General features: G+C 40.2%; 1 protein-coding gene across 2 annotated transcripts in view; it reads right to left on the bottom strand.

The window, feature by feature from the left end:
* Nucleotides 1-640: 640 nt before the first annotated feature.
* Nucleotides 641-21005, bottom strand: part of ephb1 (EPH receptor B1) — a 165487-nt gene continuing 145122 nt past the window's right edge. For both annotated transcript variants that reach the window (XM_075483458.1, XM_075483459.1), the window contains exons 13-16: nucleotides 9566-9715; nucleotides 3880-4073; nucleotides 2709-2864; nucleotides 641-1896 (exon numbers count right to left, since the gene is read on the bottom strand). In XM_075483458.1, coding sequence (XP_075339573.1) covers nucleotides 1788-1896; nucleotides 2709-2864; nucleotides 3880-4073; nucleotides 9566-9715 — 609 coding nt within the window. In that variant the 3' untranslated portion in view covers nucleotides 641-1787. The remainder of the gene's footprint in view (nucleotides 1897-2708; nucleotides 2865-3879; nucleotides 4074-9565; nucleotides 9716-21005) is intronic.

Genomic DNA, 21005 nt, shown 5'->3' with positions numbered 1-21005 from the left:
CATTCCGTAACATGCATTTTTATAAGCTGTCATCCACGGGATCCTTTGGGAGTAATGCAACCAATTGCATGTATGTGTGAAACTCAGCAGCATGGGTTTTGGCTTCAACTGGCCTATCCATATGGCAACAGCATTTAGTGAAGGTGCATAGATAAACCCAGAAGCTAAACTACATCAGTCTAAACCTCAGGCCAGATGTTTGTTTTCACTGTGTAAAGAAGTGATGCTGATTCACCCTGATCTCCAGTGACTTGATGAAGCGCTCTCCCATGTATTTTTAAATTCATAGAAACTCTTGCCTTGGCCAAGATATTTGAAGCCCCCATGAGAAACACTTTGGGATTTGCAAAAAATAAATTTTAACCAGATATTGAATAATATGATATCGATGCGTTTTTCCTGCGTGATCAGCAGGGGCTTACCGTGGATTTGAGCCAGCCAAGGCATGAAGCTTAATTTTCCTCTGGATGGCGCTAACCTCTCCCGACACAAACAAGTCAAAACACAAATGGAACAAAGAACATATCTGTACATGTAAGTGCTCATCAGCAAGAGACAGCATGTGTACACTCACATTTAACATGATCGCCAGTAAATGGATTTTTTTTTTTTTTTCAATTATTTTAAACTCCTACAGCAATTTCGATACAGATCTACAATAACATTTATTCATCCATGATTAATTTGACAATTTCTCCAGTTAAGATTCAGTCAAACATTGTCTTGGTGCCCCTGGAACGTGGAGATGTACAATCAACTGTCCCGTGTTCAGTTGTCCGAAGGAAACCAGGGCATCATAGGAAACTACACATTTTATGTGTCTATCACAATCTAGTTAACACGTCTTTGCCAAAAATGCAAGCAGAGAGTTCTGTACATACATATTCATAGATAACACCTTCAATATGAAGGTTTATTGTGAAAGATATAATCATATTTAGCAAGAGATAAACATACTTATATTCTCTGAATCTGAGTGGAGCCTGCGAAGAAGACCTTTGGCAAGGCCCTCCAGCTAGACCTCCACAGGTAGTGTTAACATTAAAATACAAGTGGATGGAATCTTGCTATAGTGACAAAACAAATAAACAGATGGTAAAAGACAAAATATAACTCAGCTCTGAAGTTTCATTAGTTCATTTACAATACACCTTTAAAAAATCTTCAAACAAGCGAAAGATCATGTGAGAGTTGAAAATGGTGCTCCACTGTACATCCCTGTATACTTCCTCCATTTATTTCTACTGGTTAGTTGCTTCTTCTTTCCGGGACTTATTTCTCGCCAGATCAAGGCATCTTCAATGCACACACTGACAACGGTATGGTAAAAATCACAGGTCACAGGTTTCTAAATATTTCACACTCGTGTTTACAATTTTAACATTTTCTGGTCCATATAATATAGAAGTACAACATCACTCATTTCACCACACGGCCAGTATTGGTGAGTAGTTCCCTGTGTTGACATCTGATTGTTGGAATCCTTTTGGTTTTACAATGACACGAATATAGTTCAGAACCACAACAATTGATGTCTGTCTTTCTTTTGTGTTGGATGGAAAAACAGTACCAGTTCTGGACCCTGAATGCCTGGCATGGATTGCATGAAGTGTTAAAGTGTTAAACATGTGGTAGTGTAGACCCTGGTGTCCTGTTGCCGTGATAGTGGGTTAGATTAAGACAATAGTCTCAACTCTGGCGCGTTCCGATGGATTGGGGGTCATTCGAGGGCTGCTGTTGTTGGTCCTGCGAATGCTGCCCGTTCCGTGGCACAGCGCCCCCTGTAGTCATGCCATAGTTGTAGGAGTCTGGCTCATTTGCACCCTCATGGACTGGATATTACTGAGGATCTTCTTCTGGTGGCCTGCCAGGGTCACTCCTATTCTCAGTAAGTCCCTAGTGATAAAGGGGCAGAGAGAGAAACTGAAAAGTAAGTTTTGAAGACACAGATGAAAGGGTTTCCCTCACACTGAAGGAGGAATGGTTGTTTTTTTTCTTTTTTTAAAAAGATGTGATTATGCTAGCAAAAAAGACCTATCATTTCCTAATGCATTTAAAGTCATACTATCACCATATATGAAAGCACAATTTTAGGACGGAAAGCTTCTGGCAATGAACAGAAAACACAAATTAACTCAATTAATTCTATAACATGAGAGAAGACTTGGTAATGCATGTTTCTTTGAATTGCGAAGAGACTGCATAAATGTTATCAAAGCCTCGAGCCCACATTTTGAATAAAAAATGTTTGAATACATTTTCATTTTCACAAACGTCGGTAGACCAAGCAACATTGTTAATTAAAAATAAACCAAGTGCAATATTTGCACCTATGTAAAATGCTGCCAGGCCTATACCCTGAAACACGTAAACAGCAGCAGTGAGTAAATAATCTTAAAAACTGTGTATTTAAAGGATTTGAATCAATTTCTGCTTGGAAAAGTGTTACCACAAAATGCTTTAGTTTCAGATAACAGTAATAATACTACAGTAGCACATGTTTAACTGTTCCTACCACGTTAATATGGGGTTTTCAACAGCAATAAGTGCTACATTTTTACTCATGCAATCACAGCACGACTCAGGCTACTGTATGCATTCATGCTAAAAATAAAAGCACTTGACATGGAGTCATTTTATACAAGTGTGCCCATCAAGTGCCATATGGGTTTGGAACTCTTCATTTGCACTCAAGCAGATGAACTCACTCTGAGGTCATCTGAGCCACCAGCTGTAAGGAAGTAAAGCCTGAATTGAGGAAGTTGTCTCTGTACTGGCTCATCTTGATGGCAGCGAGCCAGTCTTCTACTGAACTGAAGGTGTTGAAGTCAGGTATGGATCTATCCAACAGTGGCTGAGAAGGCCTGAAGGAGAAGAGGGGGAGGAGGGGGAAGATGAATGGCAGAAAAAGTGCTTTGATGTAATATTTAGCAAGCAGGATTTTATGAGAAGGAGAGTACCTGTGGGGCTGGTGTTTGTGTGGGTGGGTGCAACAGGATAACAGAGAAGGAGAGAGTGTGTGTCTAAACTGTATATATCTAGCTGAAATGTTTAAAAGAAAACAAGAAAAAGACAATGAAAAAAATCAACATTCTTACCCCAACGCCACTAATTACACGGCCAGCACTATCTACAATAAGACATGCAGTGGTCCTGGAAAGTTTTTACAATTTTAGCAACACTGAACTGAGCACAACACGGGAGGGACCTTGGAAACAAACATGCTCTACTGCACAAATGTAATCTCGGTTGAAGCTAGAAGTTCACCTGGGGCAACATGGCAAGAAACCGAAACACACAGCTAAAAGAAATGGCTTCCTGAAGCTCACAGTCAAAAGACACACCACATCTCTGGCTCAGCTTGACAGCTTGATTTTTTTTTTCAGAAAGTTTTGTGGATATTGTCCCAGAAACAAGATCTCCAAAACTGTCAAATTATATTCAGTGACAAAAAAAAGAACACATACGTGCTAGTGATGTCTCTAAAAATAACCAACATCATAATTATGTGCTTTAGATGTTCCTCCGTGTCCTGCAGTTGTTGTTTTTTCGAAGAATATGTTTTTTGCTCTTTCATTACTGGAGTATGAGGTAAATAAAACTCTAAAGCCAACATCGGGGTTAGATTGGATGGGAAGAAAAATAAAAAACAGGAAAGGAAAAGTTCAGGTTTGATGCAATCAGCAGTAATAAGTTCATGTTTATTTTATGAGGGGATAAAAAATAAACATGTGAGTGCTAAGTTAGTGTGAGCAGACATCGTGTGGAAATATTATATACATATATATATATAAAAACGGATGAAAGTCCTATTTGTGTGTATTTTTAAAGTCAAGCCAAGTGTGAAAGTGTGCGTCATGTGAAAAGTACTTTACTCACACTGCAGGAATGTTGGCTACAGCTTTGAGGCTGGTTGGGTTGCGGATCATCTTGTCAAGGGTACCAACTATGTCTGCAAAGCGAGGTCGTACGTTGCGATCTTTCTGCCAACAGTCCAGCATCAATTGGTGCAAGGCACTGGGGCAGTCCATGGGTGGTGGCAAACGGTAGTCCTGCTCAATTGCATTGATCACCTAAGATAGAATAAGAAAAGCTTTAACGATGGCTAACAGGAAACTGCTTTGTAACAATGTTATACATTGAAAAGTTGAGCAACGAAAACTAAATGTTGTTTATTCTTTAAAAAAAATCAAGAGAGTAAGGTAATTGATAATAGGTTTTGTCCCTTGTTTTGATATTGTGCTCCATCACAAACGTACCATTCAAAAGTTATTGTGACAGTAAGAGGCTCAATATTTTGTGTATCACACTAACCTTTATGCAGTTATATGAAAAAGGAGCCTATAAGAATACACCCCCATCCCATTCAAATGTTTTCTGTATGTCGACAAAAATCACCTGGTCCTTCGCAGGTCTTTAGGTAATTACAGAAATGAGGTAATTACAACCTCTAAGGAACAACAACAACTGAAACATCACACCCTGTCATCATTCAGTGAACTAAGCCAAAATGCACATGCATTGTGTGAATAACTGAGTACATCCTATGATTCAGTAGCTTGTAGCACCATTTTTAGCAGTATTAAGTTTTTTTTTTTTTTCTGTATGATGAGCCTCTTATTGCTATGGAGGAGCTTTTGGCCTATTCCAATGCAATGTTGCAAGGATTCATTGAGATTTGCAAGCATTCATTTATGCACAGGTCCTCTCGAGGTCCCAAACCATTTTATTCAGATTTGCCAATGTTGCCATTGCAACATTTTGATTAATTTATTTTTCAGCCATTCTGTTGTACATTTTTGTTTGTGCTTGGGATCATTATCATGTTGCACAACCCGGTTTCAGCCAAGCTTTAGCTGTCAGACATATGGCCTTACATTTATCCCTATAATACTTTAATATAGAAAAGATTTTGTGGTTAACTCATTGGTCCCATGGCTTCAAAACAAGCTGAAATCATCAACACTTCACCATCATGCTTGACAGCTGGTATGAGGTGTTTGTGCAGATATGCTATGAGTTTAGCTGTCAGAAAGTATAATACTGTGCATATTCACCAAACATCTATGTTTGGTCTTATCTATCCAAAGGGCATTGCTCCATAATTCTTGTGCTTTGTTCTGCTGCAATTAGAGGAAACTAAACCGTGTTGCCATTTTTCAAACAAGCCATTCTTGTTCAGTTATTTCTTATTGTTATATTGTGAAATTTAACATTTAACCAGCTCACTGAGAAACACTGAGATGTAACGCTTTGGTTTTTACAATTTCTCTGAGTATTGCAGGGTCTGACTTTGGAGTGAACTTGCTGGGATGTCCACACCTGGGAAGATTGGCAACTGTCTTGGATGTGTTCCGCATGTGAATAACCTTTCTCGCTGTAGAATGACAGACTTCAAATGTTTGGAAATGGCCTTATAACCCCTCTCAGATTGATGGACAGCAGTGATTGCTTCTCAAAGATCATTGTGGGTCCCCATTGTTAAACTGTGCACTGCCAGGGTCTGAATGTGGTTTTACATGAGAACATCACCACATATTCAATCTTGATCTACATAACTTTAATTCAAAATAATGATCTTATTGAGTATGGGAGCATGTCAACATAATAGTAGATGGGGAAAAAGCATGAAGTTGACTGCTAGATTTACCACAGAATACCTCTGAGTTAGGGACTGAATTCAAACAAAAGATTTACTCATCTGTTGGCTCTAATCATAAACCACACTTGTTTTATGCAGAAATTACCATCAACTGCTGTCAGTATTTTTCTACCAGCTGGCAGGTTGACGATGATGTATGTACTTCATTAAAAACTAAATAATCCCATTCAAGGACTCATTACATTAGGCATGTCCTCTTAGTAAATATGAGACACCGATCCCTGCCTCAACCCAGCCTTGCCAGCACCCCACTACCGCTTCCATGTAGACAGAATTCTGCTGGTCCCTCAAGAGACAGTTTGCATTTAGGTTGATGTGCACTTCCTCCTGACACTATCCAATCACATGTCAGTCCTGGAGGAAAGAGCAAGAAAACAGAAATGAAGCAGGGCAGAGGCAGAGTTACTGGGAGCCACGTGGGGGGTTGGCAAATTTCATATAATTAACACTATTCAGTATAGCCACTTGACACTTGCCTCTTAAAAGCTTCACAGGCTACTCTGGCCCTGATGGAAGTCAGAGTTAGAGTCAAGTGTTTTAAAGGTTGATCTGGGACTGCAGGCACATTTTAAGCCTGATTTATGGTCGTCTACAGAGAGCGTCGGAGACCCGCCCGGAGATGCTCTCCGTCGCTTGCGTGCGTCGGCCAAAATTCCTATTTATTCGTCAAGGCTCGCGGAGACTGCAAGGGTTGTGATTGGTCGGCAAACAACATAATTTCCGGAATCACTTTTCCGGTTTAGCTCCTTCCTTTCAGAACAACAACACCGCCAGTTTTGAAAGAGTGTCAAAGTTATTTGCATTTCAATTTCAACAAGCTCCAACTCCAACAACAGTCTCTCTCTCTCTCTCTCATTCGCCATCGTTCACTGGGAGGAGTGGAACGGACCCGGAAGGTAAACAATCATTAACGACTTTCACGTCGCAAGATTGGGTCGGGAGGTGAATTGCCTTGCGTATCCGACATTCCGACGGAGAACTTCAAAAGGTTTAGTGACCACGGAGTCGGATTGACGGATAGCGACGGAGAAGCATACCGAGGCCTTTAGACTTCAAGTGAGGTGGAGTGACTGAAATTCAAAGTCCACCTTCATCTTTGGCTATAAGCTATGCTTTATAATCCACAAACAACAGAGTTAAATCAAATCTGTAAATATGTAATCTGCAGCTACAAATTCACTGTAGACTTTGTTAAAATAAGATAAGATGGACCTGGAGCCCAACAATATCCATATATCTACACCATCTTAGTTGTAAAATAAGAATCTGATGCTGTGGAAAAAGTCATTAAAAATTAGGAGCTGTTCCGTAGGTTGCGAATTCCATTGAGAAGGTAAGTACAGCTCAGCGGTATCTTAAATAAATGGCACAAACGCAAGAGAGGAAGAGATGATGTATACAGGGTAAGGCTTTGATGCTATATTTAGCAAGATGGATTTAAAGAGAAGACGGAAAACAGCGGTTATAGTTTTTTTCTGTGGGCATGTAAGTGGAAGCATGATGGGGAAGGAAAGTGTGTGTGTTATAAGTGCGTGAGCGTGCGTGGATGCAGGAGGCGGACATGCTGAGTGGTGCCAGTCCCACCAGGCAGTGTTTGCTGCTGGCCCACTGAGGCAACATCTGCTGGGTTGGACAATCCTGGTGGAGTGAGGTCCACAGAGAACCGATGGTTGGCTAGTCATCTCACTAAGGGAAGCTTCGGGAAAAAAAAAGACCTCATATCATGGGACTTGATCCAATTATTGTGTGTGTTTGTGTTGGTGCCTGAAAGAGTGGACCTTATCCAAGCGGACATGGGGAACAAAGTAGAGCTCTCAGCAATCATTCATTGCTCTCAAAGGCTGGCCAGAAAGGAGTGAGGATAGTGTAAGGCTGTGCCTATAATAAATCTGCTTTCAAAGTCAGATTCAAGGACATCTTCAGTGATGATGATATGACATGAAGCTGATAAAAATGTGATTTATTCCAGCTTCTTTTGATATGAGTTATCGTTATCTCTATTTATCTATGGCGTAAATGCTGTTTGATGAGGCTTCAGTTGTATTTCTTTTACTTCAATGAGGAAATTAAAAAGTAAAAGAAAAAAAAAATTATATTTTTTCTAATCAATTCATTTATTTTTCCCCCGAGACCTAATGAAATGAACACATGGAGTTCTTGGTAAAGGGCACATTTGACCGTAAAAGTGTGCCCTCTTTCAATTTTAAGGCTTTACATATTCGAACAAAAATAAAAGTAATCTAGTGCTTACCAGATCTAAAAGATAGGTAATAGAACCTTCAATAAATAACAACACGTGAGATTTTTCAGTGTCATTATCTATTCCACAAAAACAAAGACAAATTGTTGAAGCATTTTGTGAAAAACGTAGTAAACCCCAGGAGACAGCAACAGCTACGAGTCTTTTTCCACTTCTCTTTTACAAAGTCGCTTCAAATCATTGACACTTGTTGGGAGTTGTAACACACAGCTGCCACAGCATTTCAATCAGGTTGAGGTCTGGACTTTGACTGAGCCAGTGTTTTTTTTTTTTTTTTTCCTCTTTGGTGTATTTTCTTTTTGATTTTTTTTCTTTTACAGTCCTGTCACACAACCAAATTTCAGCCGGGCTTTAGCTGTTGGACCTGTGGCCTCATATTTGAGACTGAAATACTTTAGTATACAGAATCCATAGATGACTCAATGCCTGTAGGGTGCCCAGGTCTTGTTGGTTCAAAACAAGCCCAAATCATCATCTCTCATTCACCATGCTTGACAGTCGCTATGAGCTGCTGTGCTCATATGCAGTGTTTTGTTTTCAACAAATGTTGCTTTTATAGAGAGATAAGGCTTTTTTCCCAACAATCCTTCCAAACAAGCCATATTGCTAAGTCTTTTTTTAAATTGTACTGTCATGAACTTTAATATTTAACCTGCTAACTGAGTAACTGAGGCCTGTGAAGTCTGATTTGTAGCTCCCAGGCCTTTTGCAATTTCTCTGAAAACTGCACGTTCTGACCTCAGAGTAAACTTACTGGGACATCCACTCCTAGTAAGACTGTGAACTGTCTTGAATGTTTTCCAGATGTGAATAACCTTTCTCACTATAGAATCTAAGACTTCACTTTGTTTGGAAATGGCCTTATAACCCTTCTCAGATTGATGGGCAGCCACCATTGCTTCTCAAAGATCTTTGCTGATGACGAAAAATAACAATTGAAAGAGGGTGTTTTATGCATCATTGCGTATGCCTGTTGGTTTCTCCCCAAACCCTCAGTGCTATTTCTGTTCACACAAACTGAGAATTCACAGAAAGCTATGAAAAACATAAAAACAACAATGATGATAACAATACAATCAATGGCACTGAGCTTTGTCTGATGAAAAACAGCTTTGCTTGATATGAAACGCTGGCATTTCAAGAAAGATGGAAAAAAAAAAAGAGAAAAAAAAGCTGTTTTCTCCCACAAATAATATGCCATCACCCTATTTACATCACCAAGAAATAAATGAGCAACATGTCTGCCTAGTGGGTTGAATGGTGCTACCTATGCAGAGGATGAGCAGCTGTGTCACGTTCTGCCGTTTCTGACCAGTCAATGCAGACTGGGCGTTTTAAAGGGGGCTGAAAATTACCAATTTATAAAGAAATTTAAAAAGCGGCTTCAGCAATGTACAGAAACAGAATAATAATGTATCTTTTTAACATTCAAGGATGTAAGCTTGATTCAGTGCACATCCAAAATAAAATAATCAACCTGCAAATGAGCACAATAAAAAAAAAGCTTTTCTCTCCATAATCGACAGCCCAGAGGTCACTCACTCTCAAATATTCTGCTCCAATTTTTCGTTTCAGTAGAAAAATACATAACATTAAAAGAGTATCGGCATAATTATGCAGTCTAGATGTATAAAAGCACTTACATCCTGGTTGGACATGTCCCAGTAAGGCCTCTCTCCGAATGACATCACCTCCCACATGACAATGCCGTAACTCCACACATCACTGGCTGATGTGAACTTTCTGTACGCAATGGCCTCTGGTGCTGTCCACCTCACTGGTATCTTCCCACCCTAAAGAAAGCAGAAAGGAAATTGAGACAAGGTAAATTTCTGAGTTTTTAAACAGCTGCTATCATTTTCAACTGCATTAATTTCAAGCCTGCCATTACCCTCAACACCACAAGACTGGTGTCAGCTGTTAAAGCTCCATCTAAGTCTTTATGTGTGTTAGTCCACCAGCAGCGAAACATTCACAAGATTCGAACTCTGTCTCAAGAGTGTCTCTGAACAGTCATCGACCGACATTACGTTTACCGCAGCCTCCTCTCCTCTCAGCCCTGTTTGACTAAAGGAAGATAGGCTCGAGCTTCTGCTTCGACATCGAGCGTTTCCGCCAGTAATTGGGCTACCTGGGCCTTAGGCATGCCACGCGCACTGTTGATTGAAATTGACAGCCGCTTGTCTGAGATTTGACACACACACACACACACACACACACACACACACACACACACACACACACACACACACACACCCAGAGACCCAACTGAGAGCATATGCGCAGACAGAGATAGAGATGTTTGGGTGTGCACCCCCACACACACACAAACAAGCGAACAGACGCATGTAAACCCTGTTTGTGCCCCACTCTTCACACCCCCCCCTCACATTTGAGTTGAGCTCACCACCAGCTTAATAATGCCAATTAACTGAACCTGAGCATTTGCAGATAAGTCGCTGTTGGAAACAAACCAAAGCAAAACCTACACAGACCACCCTGAGTGAGAATGAGATGTTGGTTGCTTGGAGTGTTTCTGTAGAGCATGCATATGTTTGAAAGTTTTCTGTGTATACCCATCAGTGCATCATTTAAATGGATTACAGGTCAGTGTCACGTGGCTCTGCTGATGAGGAGAGGTGGATGTCAATAATGAGGACATCTTCAGGACTTTACTGTGGAGAGGTTACTGACCCAGAAGAGAGGTTTGACATCTGACACTTAAGAAGACTGCCATCAGGCCTCACTGCAAGATGATGAACGGGCAGCAGTCTCACCAACAACATCAGCAAGTGTCGAAAAAGACGTAATGCTAAGGAAAGCAGGCAGTGATGCAGGGTGTGATTGTGTGAGTATGTGACCGACAGAGAAAATGAGAGACGTAGACAGAAAGAAAGGGAGGAAGAGATCAACAAGTGAATAAAGGCTGTATAAGCCACACTGACTTCAATGCTTTTCTCATATCTCAGTCGAGTTCATATCTGACTTGTTTCATCTAAACAGACACCTTGGGGCACGGTTTCTTGCCCTTCCTTCTGTCTGAGGGCAATGAGACTACACACGAGACACGAGGTAAATATCCTCCATACAAAAGCCAAAATGACCAGTCCTTTTTCTTATTCAGGAGGAATGCTTCATGTCAAAAAATGTTGATTGGATAAACATACATGAGAGGAAAGAGAGAGAAATGCAGAAAAACTGAAAATACTAAACATCTGTTCCAAGCAAAATGCTGTCTTTTATAGAGTTCTTTGTCATAACAAGATTACTACGTTCCTCATTTCGTATATCTGGTCTCATGCCCCAGGACCCTGTTAGAATATGAGCTGAGCGTCGCTGAAACGACCTGAGCAAAGATGCAGGCTTCACATCAAGCTCCCTGTGAGCCTCAGATGAAACAGACATTAGTAATAACATTTCCAAGATGGGTGAGTCAGAGGCAGCTATGCAAACCTTTAGTAATTACTGCTGTGGGCCAGCGATGGCTCTGCCAAAATCCTGCTTTAATAACACAAAGTGCTGAACAACTTGTGAATACAGGGAAGAAGGAAAAAAACATGTTACAAAGCACTGCAGGGTTTTCTCTTCTTTCTGTCTTTTTTGAAAGAGCATCAGTAACAGCGGGAATGAGTAAGGGGCAGCAGGAGTGATGATATGAATTAAAACAGACCTAATGTCAACACAAAAGCAAGATGTGCTTTGTGAAGCCTTTAAGCAATGGGGGAAGCTATTTGAAAATGGTGTCCCGTGTGCAGGCTATTGCACTGCTGGATTTTCCAGCGATCTTGGGTGGGCACTATTTTCTAGTTGATAAGTTTCAGCAATTCGAATAAAAAGCCGTGTTCCTAAGGGTGTAAAAATGTTTAGTTATTATCGAACGAAAAATAAGATGGTATTTTTATTTCTTAGAGTTTCTTCCCGCATTCAATGATGGATGACACATCCGGACATGTTTGCGCACAGAATTCCCATTCAGAAAACCTTGAGCAAACATTTGAGCGTGCTGTCAGCTCTATGTCAACAAAGCAAGAATACAGTACGTGATTGGCTCCACCTGGTCGTGACTGCCTCTGACAGGTTGTGACCAGCTGTGACAGCCAGCGATTCGTCTGAAGCGTAACTGTAAAAGAGATGTGCCGGGACTGTCAGTTTAAGAGAGATCTTGGTGAGACGAGTGTGTCCTAATGACAGCCAGGCCTCAGAGATGAAGAATAAACATTTGGTGGTCAGGTGACGTGTGTACAGTACTGATGCACATCGCTACGATACGAAACACCTGTCATGTCTTTGCTGTAGCTTTGGCTGAGCACCCACCAACGTGCAGATTATTTCATGTATATGGCCACTGACATGATGTGGAATGAGCTAGAATTTAGAATTCTTGTCACGGCAGAATAGTTGCCATTAACACACAGCCACGTCCCAGATCAGTTTGTTTTTACCTGAGCTTTTTCACTTCATAGAAGCTTTTTAGCAATTCCAAATAAACAACTTTCTCCTTCATCTAAAAGACAAATAAGTACCCCCCCCCCCCCCCCCCCCCCCCCCCCTCCCTCCCACACCCACCCACCCACCTGTTCCCTCCTCTACTTGACTTTACTCCTCCAACTTCACTAATCCATTAGCAAACAATGCACACTCAAATGGACTTGAGCACATTTACTTAGGCTGGGCAGAGTGCTCCATCAACATCGTTTTAATGAAATCCTGAACAACGATCTGCCCTGGATTGCTGCCCAAATAGAATGAGAAAGAGGGTGAAGGGATAGAAAAAGAGGATGACTGACAGAGAGCTGGGGAGAAAAATAGCACAAGAAAAAGAACAGTAAAAGAGGTTGGTGAGTGAGCATTTGGATTGCCAGGAATTTATGGGAGGGGAGCGGGACATACAGTAGGCCTTTCAATTTACATTTTGGGAAGTGTTTGACTGCTTTTATTATTCCTTCCAAATGTCCTTAATATTCTACGATTTAGCAAGAAACTTTGAAGAATACAGAGGGAAGCATATGCAGAAAAGCTCTTGCGACTGTTCTTCTGAATGATGAGGACTCAGAAAAAAACATGCTCATATTTCAAGAAAGCTTCAGTCAAGCGTCCTGTCAAGTTACAGAAACGTACGAGTCAGTCAAGTAAACAGATACTATAAAAGAGAAAAAGACTGTTAATAATTTTCTTAACACTTACCCACAGGCTTTAACTGTCAGTTTAGCTTTGATTTGTGGATTCCTGCGAGCAGCTGATGAATTGGTTAGTGACAGTTGCTCTGGCAGCCAGGAAAAATCTCAATTCTGGACTGACTTATCTCAGTCTGAAATCAAGTGGCCATTGCTTCAAAATGACTGATTAACAGACTGCAAGAGAAACCTGGCCAATTTAGTTAATTTTAAGAGTTTGTATGCATTTTTTAAACATTGAACAGTAAACTTACTGGAAATTTTTTTTTGACATTAATTGAATTTAATGAGGGCCACAAAGTGGAGCGGTGATCAGATTTATTGCCTCACAGCAAGACTTTTCCTGGGTCAAACCTCAGCTGGGTTCTTCCTGGGTTGAATTTCCATGTGCTTGCGCTGTTTTATTCCGGTGTGCTCTGGTTAAAACACAAAGTTGGGATTCTAAATTGGCTGGGTTTGAGTGTGTGCATGCGTTGCTGTCTGCCTTTCTTTATTCGCTCCTTGATGGACTGGCAACCCATCCAGAGTCTACACTGCCTCTCATTCAGTGTCAGCTTTTAAACCTCCAAGACTTTGAACACGATGAATGGATGGATGGATAGATAGACTGATGAATTTAATCACGAGTTTAGTTCACATACATTTTTTTTTTTTGTATTCCAGCAACATGAGTTTTTGGCTGAATTGATTTGAACCAGCTTGTTTAAATTCCAAAAAAACACGGGCCCTGTTATGCCATTTATTGGCCTATTTTGATTCAAACTAATGTTACCCCTTTATGCTGTTTGGGTTGACATATATGGTCTCTAGTTACTGATAAAAGATCTTGTCTCCACAACTGTACCCAAATGCCATGGTGTTGTGATGGTGTCTCAACATTCAAATGTGTTTTTGTGTGTCAAATTGAACATATTATCATGTTTTATGTCATTTGCATCTAATAATACTAGAAATATTATTGATGATAAAAACATCGTACCATTTTGATATTTAAACCAAAATAAATCTGAATTTCTTCTTAATTTCTTAATTCTTAAGTCTGTTACTTAAGAAGTTATATAGCGCATTTCATACCAATGTGCTTTACATAAAGACAATGCAATTAAAAGAACAGCATGAAGCAGCATAAAAACACGCAATTTAAAGAGAATAAAAAAATAGAATAAAAATGAAAACACAGTAAAAAGCAATCAAAGAAGAGGGGAAAAAGAAAAATATAAACTCAACCATAAGCACACCGAAAGAGAAATGTTTTTAACCTGGATTTAAAAGTGCTTCCAGTTGGGGCTGATTTCAGTTCTGCTGGTAGTTTGTTCCAGTTGTGTGCAGCATAACAGCTAAAAGCTGCTTCACCGTGTCTAGTTTGAACTCTGGGCTCCACTATCTGACCTGAGTCAGCAGATCTCAGAGCTCTACTGGGTTTATACTCTACCAGCATGTCATTCATGTATTCTGGACCTAAACCATTCCGTGATTTGTAGACGAGTAGCAGAACTTTAAAATCTATTCTGTATCTGACCGGGAGCCAATGTAAAGACTTGAGAACTGGGGTGATGTGATGTGATCTCTTTGTTCTGGTTAAAACTCGGGCTGCAGCCTTCTGAATGAGCTGCAGCTGTTTGAGACTCTTTTGGGGGGGGTCCAGTCAGAAGACTGTTACAGTAGTCAAGTCTGCTGGAGATGAAAGCATGAATCAGCTTCTCCTGATCTGTTTGGGACATGAAACCCTTAATTCTGGATATGTTCTTAAGTTGATAAAAGGCTGATTTGGTGACTGATTTGATATGATTGTTGAAGGTCAGGTCTGAGTCTATAAGCACGCCGAGGTTCCGGACTTGGTCTTTAGTTTCTAGAGAAATTGACTCGAGGTGTTTACTGACAGCAAACCTCTTCTCTTTGTTGCCAAACACAATTTAGTAAAACATAAATAAACCTAACCTCTTCACCAATAGACCATGTCTGGCATTTACTGGCACCATCAAATGAAACCCAGCTCCCTTCTCAATTCTACTATTACATTCCAATATTAGCAAGTGACCTTGGTCCCATAAGTTCTTCACAGGATGAGAGACAGGCAATTACATCCACAGTCTTATCAAACTGGAGCAAATCCTGTAAAGGCCCGACTTTCCTTTTAATGCTACTGGGAGGGTCGTTGTGAGAACTCCAAGAACAATATGAAACTGAAATTAAAGCACTGCCAAGACTCCACTTATCCACAGTTCCCACATGAAATACCAACCACAGGCGTCACCAGCGTTGAATCATGTCACAAGTTTTAGTGTGAGGATTACAGCTTTGTAAAGGCACAGCTTTGGTTAATCAGCAGATTAAATCTCCTTTGTCACTCTACAGTCTGCAATATAGTGTTTTTATGGTGAGACAAATTCACCGACCTCACAGGTATCTCCTTTTTTCTTTGATTTAGTGTACAGGGTTCATTTGATAGTGAAGATGCAAATGCATTTAAAAAGCCACAGATGGCAATTTAATGCATGCCTCACACCGAGTCTCACAAACATGACAGAAGGTGTAAATCACCATCAGAGTTCTTCAGCTGGTTGATCCTTCTTTGAAGCAGAACTCAGGTATGGATAATAGTTCTTTGTTTATTTGTAACCTATACCCGTTCAATACCACACGTTTATGCAGATACTACATGTTTTCATTCATTGGTATTTTAAGATGTTTAATACATCATAGTTTTTCATTTGTGAGATAAATTAAATTAGGGAAATAAAATATGAAGATATGAGAAAAACAAACCCTTACTTTAAAGTGGGATGTTTAGGATGTTGTTATGTTTGAGTGGGCAGTAGTGACTGCATCCTCGGAAGACATACGGGGGTGGTATGTTGGAGATTGTTGGGGTGTTGTCTCACATTCATCAAAGCAGGAGGCTGGGGCAGGAGTGTGACCCTCTCTACAGCCTCTGCTACATGACAAAACTACCTAGCAGTTTGAAATGTTGCATCATACATATGGGCAGATGCACAAACAAAATTTACTCCAATAAACCAAATTCAAAGTGCCTTTGTTTGCGTTTGGCTTGGTCTCTATGGGCATGTACCCATTTCACTGCTTGTTTGGTTAGGGACTCTGTCCCCTTTACTCAGAATGCATAAATATTTCACTACAAGTTGAATTGACAAGCCAAAAAAAGTGCATGGGCTTGAAGCCAGTGAGAGCAGCAAAGGATGCTAATAGAAAACAGACAAACGACAGAAACAACAGAGCTGTCCACATAGTGTGAGCACTGAAGCGGAGCGGAGAGAATGTCACTCAGGTCACAGGGATTTGACGGATGAGCTTTGTTACTGGGTCCCCGTGACCCAGCCTTTCAACCTCTCTTAGCTTCAATGACAAAATCAAACACACAAACAAATACAAATACATATGTATTAAGACACTTAGGGGACACGTGTATATACCCAAGAAAACAGCATAATCACACACATCTAACAGCACGCTCTTTCTGCCCATTTGGTCATAACATAAAGTACAATACCCATCTTGCGACATGCTAGGCAATGACAGCCTTTTCATATCATCAGCTGAGGCACAGGCAGAAATTCCTAACCACACCTGCCATCCTCACTATTGCCCTGTGGGCATTAACCCTCAATAGAAAGGGTAACATCACTTGTCATCGCTGTTATAGGCTTGACATGTTATACTTTCACGCCAGATTTATGAAACACGGAAAAAACACTTGTACACGTCACCCTTTCAAACATTTGCTCTGGCATAAAATGTGCATTGAACCTCTGTAACCATGCCAACATCTCTGACTCAGTCACCCATGGCATTAATGTATTGTCTTAACAGATGTGATCACTAGCGGACAGGTGGGAATGCACCCAGGACAAATTCAGAATGCATTGAGACTGAACCATTCGAACCCCACTCAGAGGTCCTCTGGGCAAAATATGACCACGATCTTTCAGTTGTGTTTAGACAAGTTGGACGTTTACCCTGAATGCCACCTACTAAACTGATATAGCATCATTTCTGCAGATAATTTATGTTAAATTAGGAATGGGAAGGGCATCGTTACCTATGATAGATTAAGAATAACAACACATATCTATATGGTTGTTTGAATATAAAGCAAAGTAAGATCTGATCACAGGTGGTCACTTCAGAAGCATGTGGGGATGCATTCTAATGCAAAGAGTGAAGTGAGTTTTTTTATGACGATCGGATCAGAGATGCCACATGTTCATACCATATGCGAACACATCTTTCTGACTTTCACTTTCATTCTAAATAGCCTTAGAATGAAAAGAGGTTGACAGCTAGAGAGAAATGAAAGATAGATAAATGGGTGCGAGACCGCCCACCTCATTTGATGGATAGACTGGTGAGCAAACAAAGAAATGTGAAAGCTACCTTGGCCATCGTTCTGCCAGGTATGCAGGTTCACTCACATCTAATTAAAAGATGGGCTACTTTTTAAATATTGCAATTAAATAAAGTTGGAATGGGGGAAGAGTGAATAAAAAAAGAGAGAAAAAAAACATAGAAAGGTTGTAGTTTATGAATGAATTAAAACACAGCACCTTAGCAAGACCAGTGCAGTTCAAGTATTGTCCTGTAAGCCAAATGAATCATGACTTTGGTGAGCAGCCAACAGAGAGGGTGGACAGCCTCCTTCTGTCTTAAACTCCAAAACATTGCTCGAGAGCATACCCACATCCAGGGTTAACACAATTACCAGCATGTCCTTCCAACCATGGACCCAGCATCGCACCACAGGCACTGTAATTGGTGTGCCTGGAATTGCGGGCAAAAATGAGAAAAGCAGTGGAGGGAAAGAGGTGATTAATTTGCTAGAGGAGGCGGTTGATGACGATGTAAATCACTGCCTGTCAGTGCAATATAATTCCCAGATTCCGTCGTCCTTGTCTGTGATGCCGGCCTTGCTCACTGTATGTTTAGCATCAAGTCATAGCCAAACTGGTTGTAAAGAGAAGTGTGCAAAATATGCATAGCCTAATTATACAAACAGGAGTGTGTTGGACCTATAAAAGACCAATGGACTGCAACTTCCCTATGTTAATTTAAGCATGTTCCATGAATACAAAGTATGTTGGATCAGGAGGGCAGTGAAAGTCTGTAGAAACAACAGTCGAGTCTTTATGATCTGCCTAAATACTTTTGGCTAATTACAATTACATTTATGTGCATTAAAAAAAAATATATATATTTACATACATATATATATATATATATATATATATATATATATGTATACATGTATACCACATACATCAATGTGTGGTGGGATGTGAATTCAGTTTCTCTTTTCAGTGAAAATAGTTATAGACCAAAAAATGAGTGTGAATACTTCTGATAATAAGGTGGTAAAAAGTTACAATGTACTTATTTTCAAAATCTAAACAGTGTCAAACCCCCCAGATGTGCTATCAAAATGGCTTCCACAATATTCACTCCTGCTCATTGGATTCACTACCTCAGGGAGACATTGAACAGTTTGCATTAAACAACATCAAAATACTGACCACAATCTATAATCCGATCCTTTTACACCCTGTTTTATTAGCCAGCTCAGCGGTGCAGACAACAAAGGTGCTGCTCCCCTTTGTTGCTAAATAATACCTATTCAGAAAGGTTTAGCCACAGGGGTCAAGCGCACAAAGCAAGCTATTCCTGGGGAGCAATTAGCTCTCAGTCACCCCGATGTGAGGTCAAATCTCCTCTGGTTCTTCTGACACTGCTGTTGATCACACCTTGGCATCCACCTCCTGGCAGCTGGTTGGTACTGTGTTTTTTTTGCATTTAACATAACATAATGATTCCGTAAGAAAGCTGAAACCAAAACTCAGCCAAAAAGAGAGAAATAAAATTCGATGAAGACGCCTTTCTTGTCACCCCTACGTAGCACTGCCTCCCAGCCCTCTAAGGTGCTTTTGATCGCAAGGTATGTAGTGAAACACATCTGAAGCTCATCCAAAAATAGGTTTGAGCAAAAATATATTCAGATTGGATTCATATTTATTCATAAGATATACTGTGTTACTATGGAGCTGTACATTCACAATGTTTACAATGAATCATTTGCAAAGAATTGGCCCCAAAGCACTTTGTGAAACAACTTAAACTTTCAGATTGCAGATGATACTTAGGAATGGTCTTGTGGGGCCACCTGAAGCTGCCAATCCTAAATAAGAAGGGGTTGGTGAATTGCAGGTCATTGTTGGGTAAAATTAAAAAGTTCTACAAAAAAAATACATACATATTGGAATAAAACTAATCGACCACTGTTGTGGAAAAAAGACCAGAGCAGTTGGATGACTGGGGAGCCTTTTTGGGGAATTTATTTTTGTCACATGGCCGCATACAAGGATTTCCCAAATACAGTAGCTTGTGTTATTCTCTTGTACTTTCTGATAACGTTCTGTGTATGCGTGGCCACAACCTAATCTCTATGTGACACCACTGTGTCTCAGATTTGCACAAACATCTTCTGTTGTTGACCTTACCAGAGAACACCCTGACCCTAAACAACATGTTGGCGTGAGCACCGCTCCCTCCCACACCACCAGGCGTGCCAGAGTAACTAAGTAAATTTTAGCCGAATACTGCATTTAAATGGCTGCTATTTTGCAATACTGGCACTTCAAAGAATATTTTAATTTAATTCAACTTTATTCTTCACAGAGCAGCATTTTAGAGAGCGAAACCATAATCTTTACTTCTTTACATTCATTTGTCAGCTCTTTCTTGTTTACATTGAAGATTTAACATTTAGACACAATGAATAATGAAACAAACTTTTAATAATAATAATTTCTCTAAAAATGTATGTGTGTACCTCCAAGCTGTAGATTTAAGTTTTTACCAGGAAAAAAGAAACACTCATGCAAGTAGAATAGCTCATGACATGACTGTTCCTATTCTTCCTTATTTAGAAAATGTGAAACTATAAATGTGCTAATCTGGCCCATCCAACATTTCTACCCACCAGCAGCTGACACCCGCCTTCCCTGTCCCTGCCAGGTAATGATCAATTCTAATATTGTATCCAGTACTGCCAACTTAGTGGATCTGGCAGCAGATTTAGCCTTTTTCAGACCTCTTCAACCACTTTTTCTTCAAAAAGCGACGAGCAACAAATCCAGTGACTTTTTATGACAAACACCACCTACGCTATAGTGAAGAGAGTCACACAAATTGCTTTGCAAGGACAAGGTTCTAGTTCTCTGCTGAGAGGAATCCATGTGGCGCAGGGAGTGAAAAGTAACACGAGTACAAGCAAGCCTGTAGCGGGGCTGCTTGCAGTCATGCAGATGCAGTACCACTGGCACGAGAAAGCGTGGAGCAGCGGCTGCTGCACAACAACTAACAGACATCTATCTTTCAAAAAATGTTTGAGATGTTCAACAGACGCTCATCTAACATTTCACAGAAAGTCAAAGATGATAGAAAAAGTTAAAAGACTGAGAACAGATCCAGAACCACTTCTTTTCCATAAATGATCTGATGGCCTCTCATCATTTTGTCACTTTTTTTAGAAACCAAATAGTATGTCAGGAGTAAGTGTGAGTAGCCAGCATTATAACACAATTTCTGAGCACACTTAACTACTTTCATACTTTGACCATATTTTGCTGTTTATACATCTACTGCAAATACACTTAATGATTCGACTCTGGGGACTCTTTTGATTGCAATAGAGTGTCTTTATATCATCCTATTGTGCCAACATTTTAGCAAAGGATCTGAGTTCCAATTACACCAGTCGCAGATGAAAACACATCCGTCATGAGCAGTAAAAAGCCTTATTTGCACCAAAATCATCAATAGAGTCAATGAAGTGATATTACACACACAAGACACAGTAAGAGGAGAGACAGACACACACACACACTCACACACCCTTACA

The sequence above is a fragment of the Odontesthes bonariensis genome, chromosome 14 (assembly GCF_027942865.1).
Source record: "Odontesthes bonariensis isolate fOdoBon6 chromosome 14, fOdoBon6.hap1, whole genome shotgun sequence".
NCBI classification, from domain to species: Eukaryota; Metazoa; Chordata; class Actinopteri; order Atheriniformes; family Atherinopsidae; genus Odontesthes; species Odontesthes bonariensis.
Note: the sequence above shows the minus strand (reverse complement) of the source record. Positions and strands in the feature narration are given on the sequence as shown.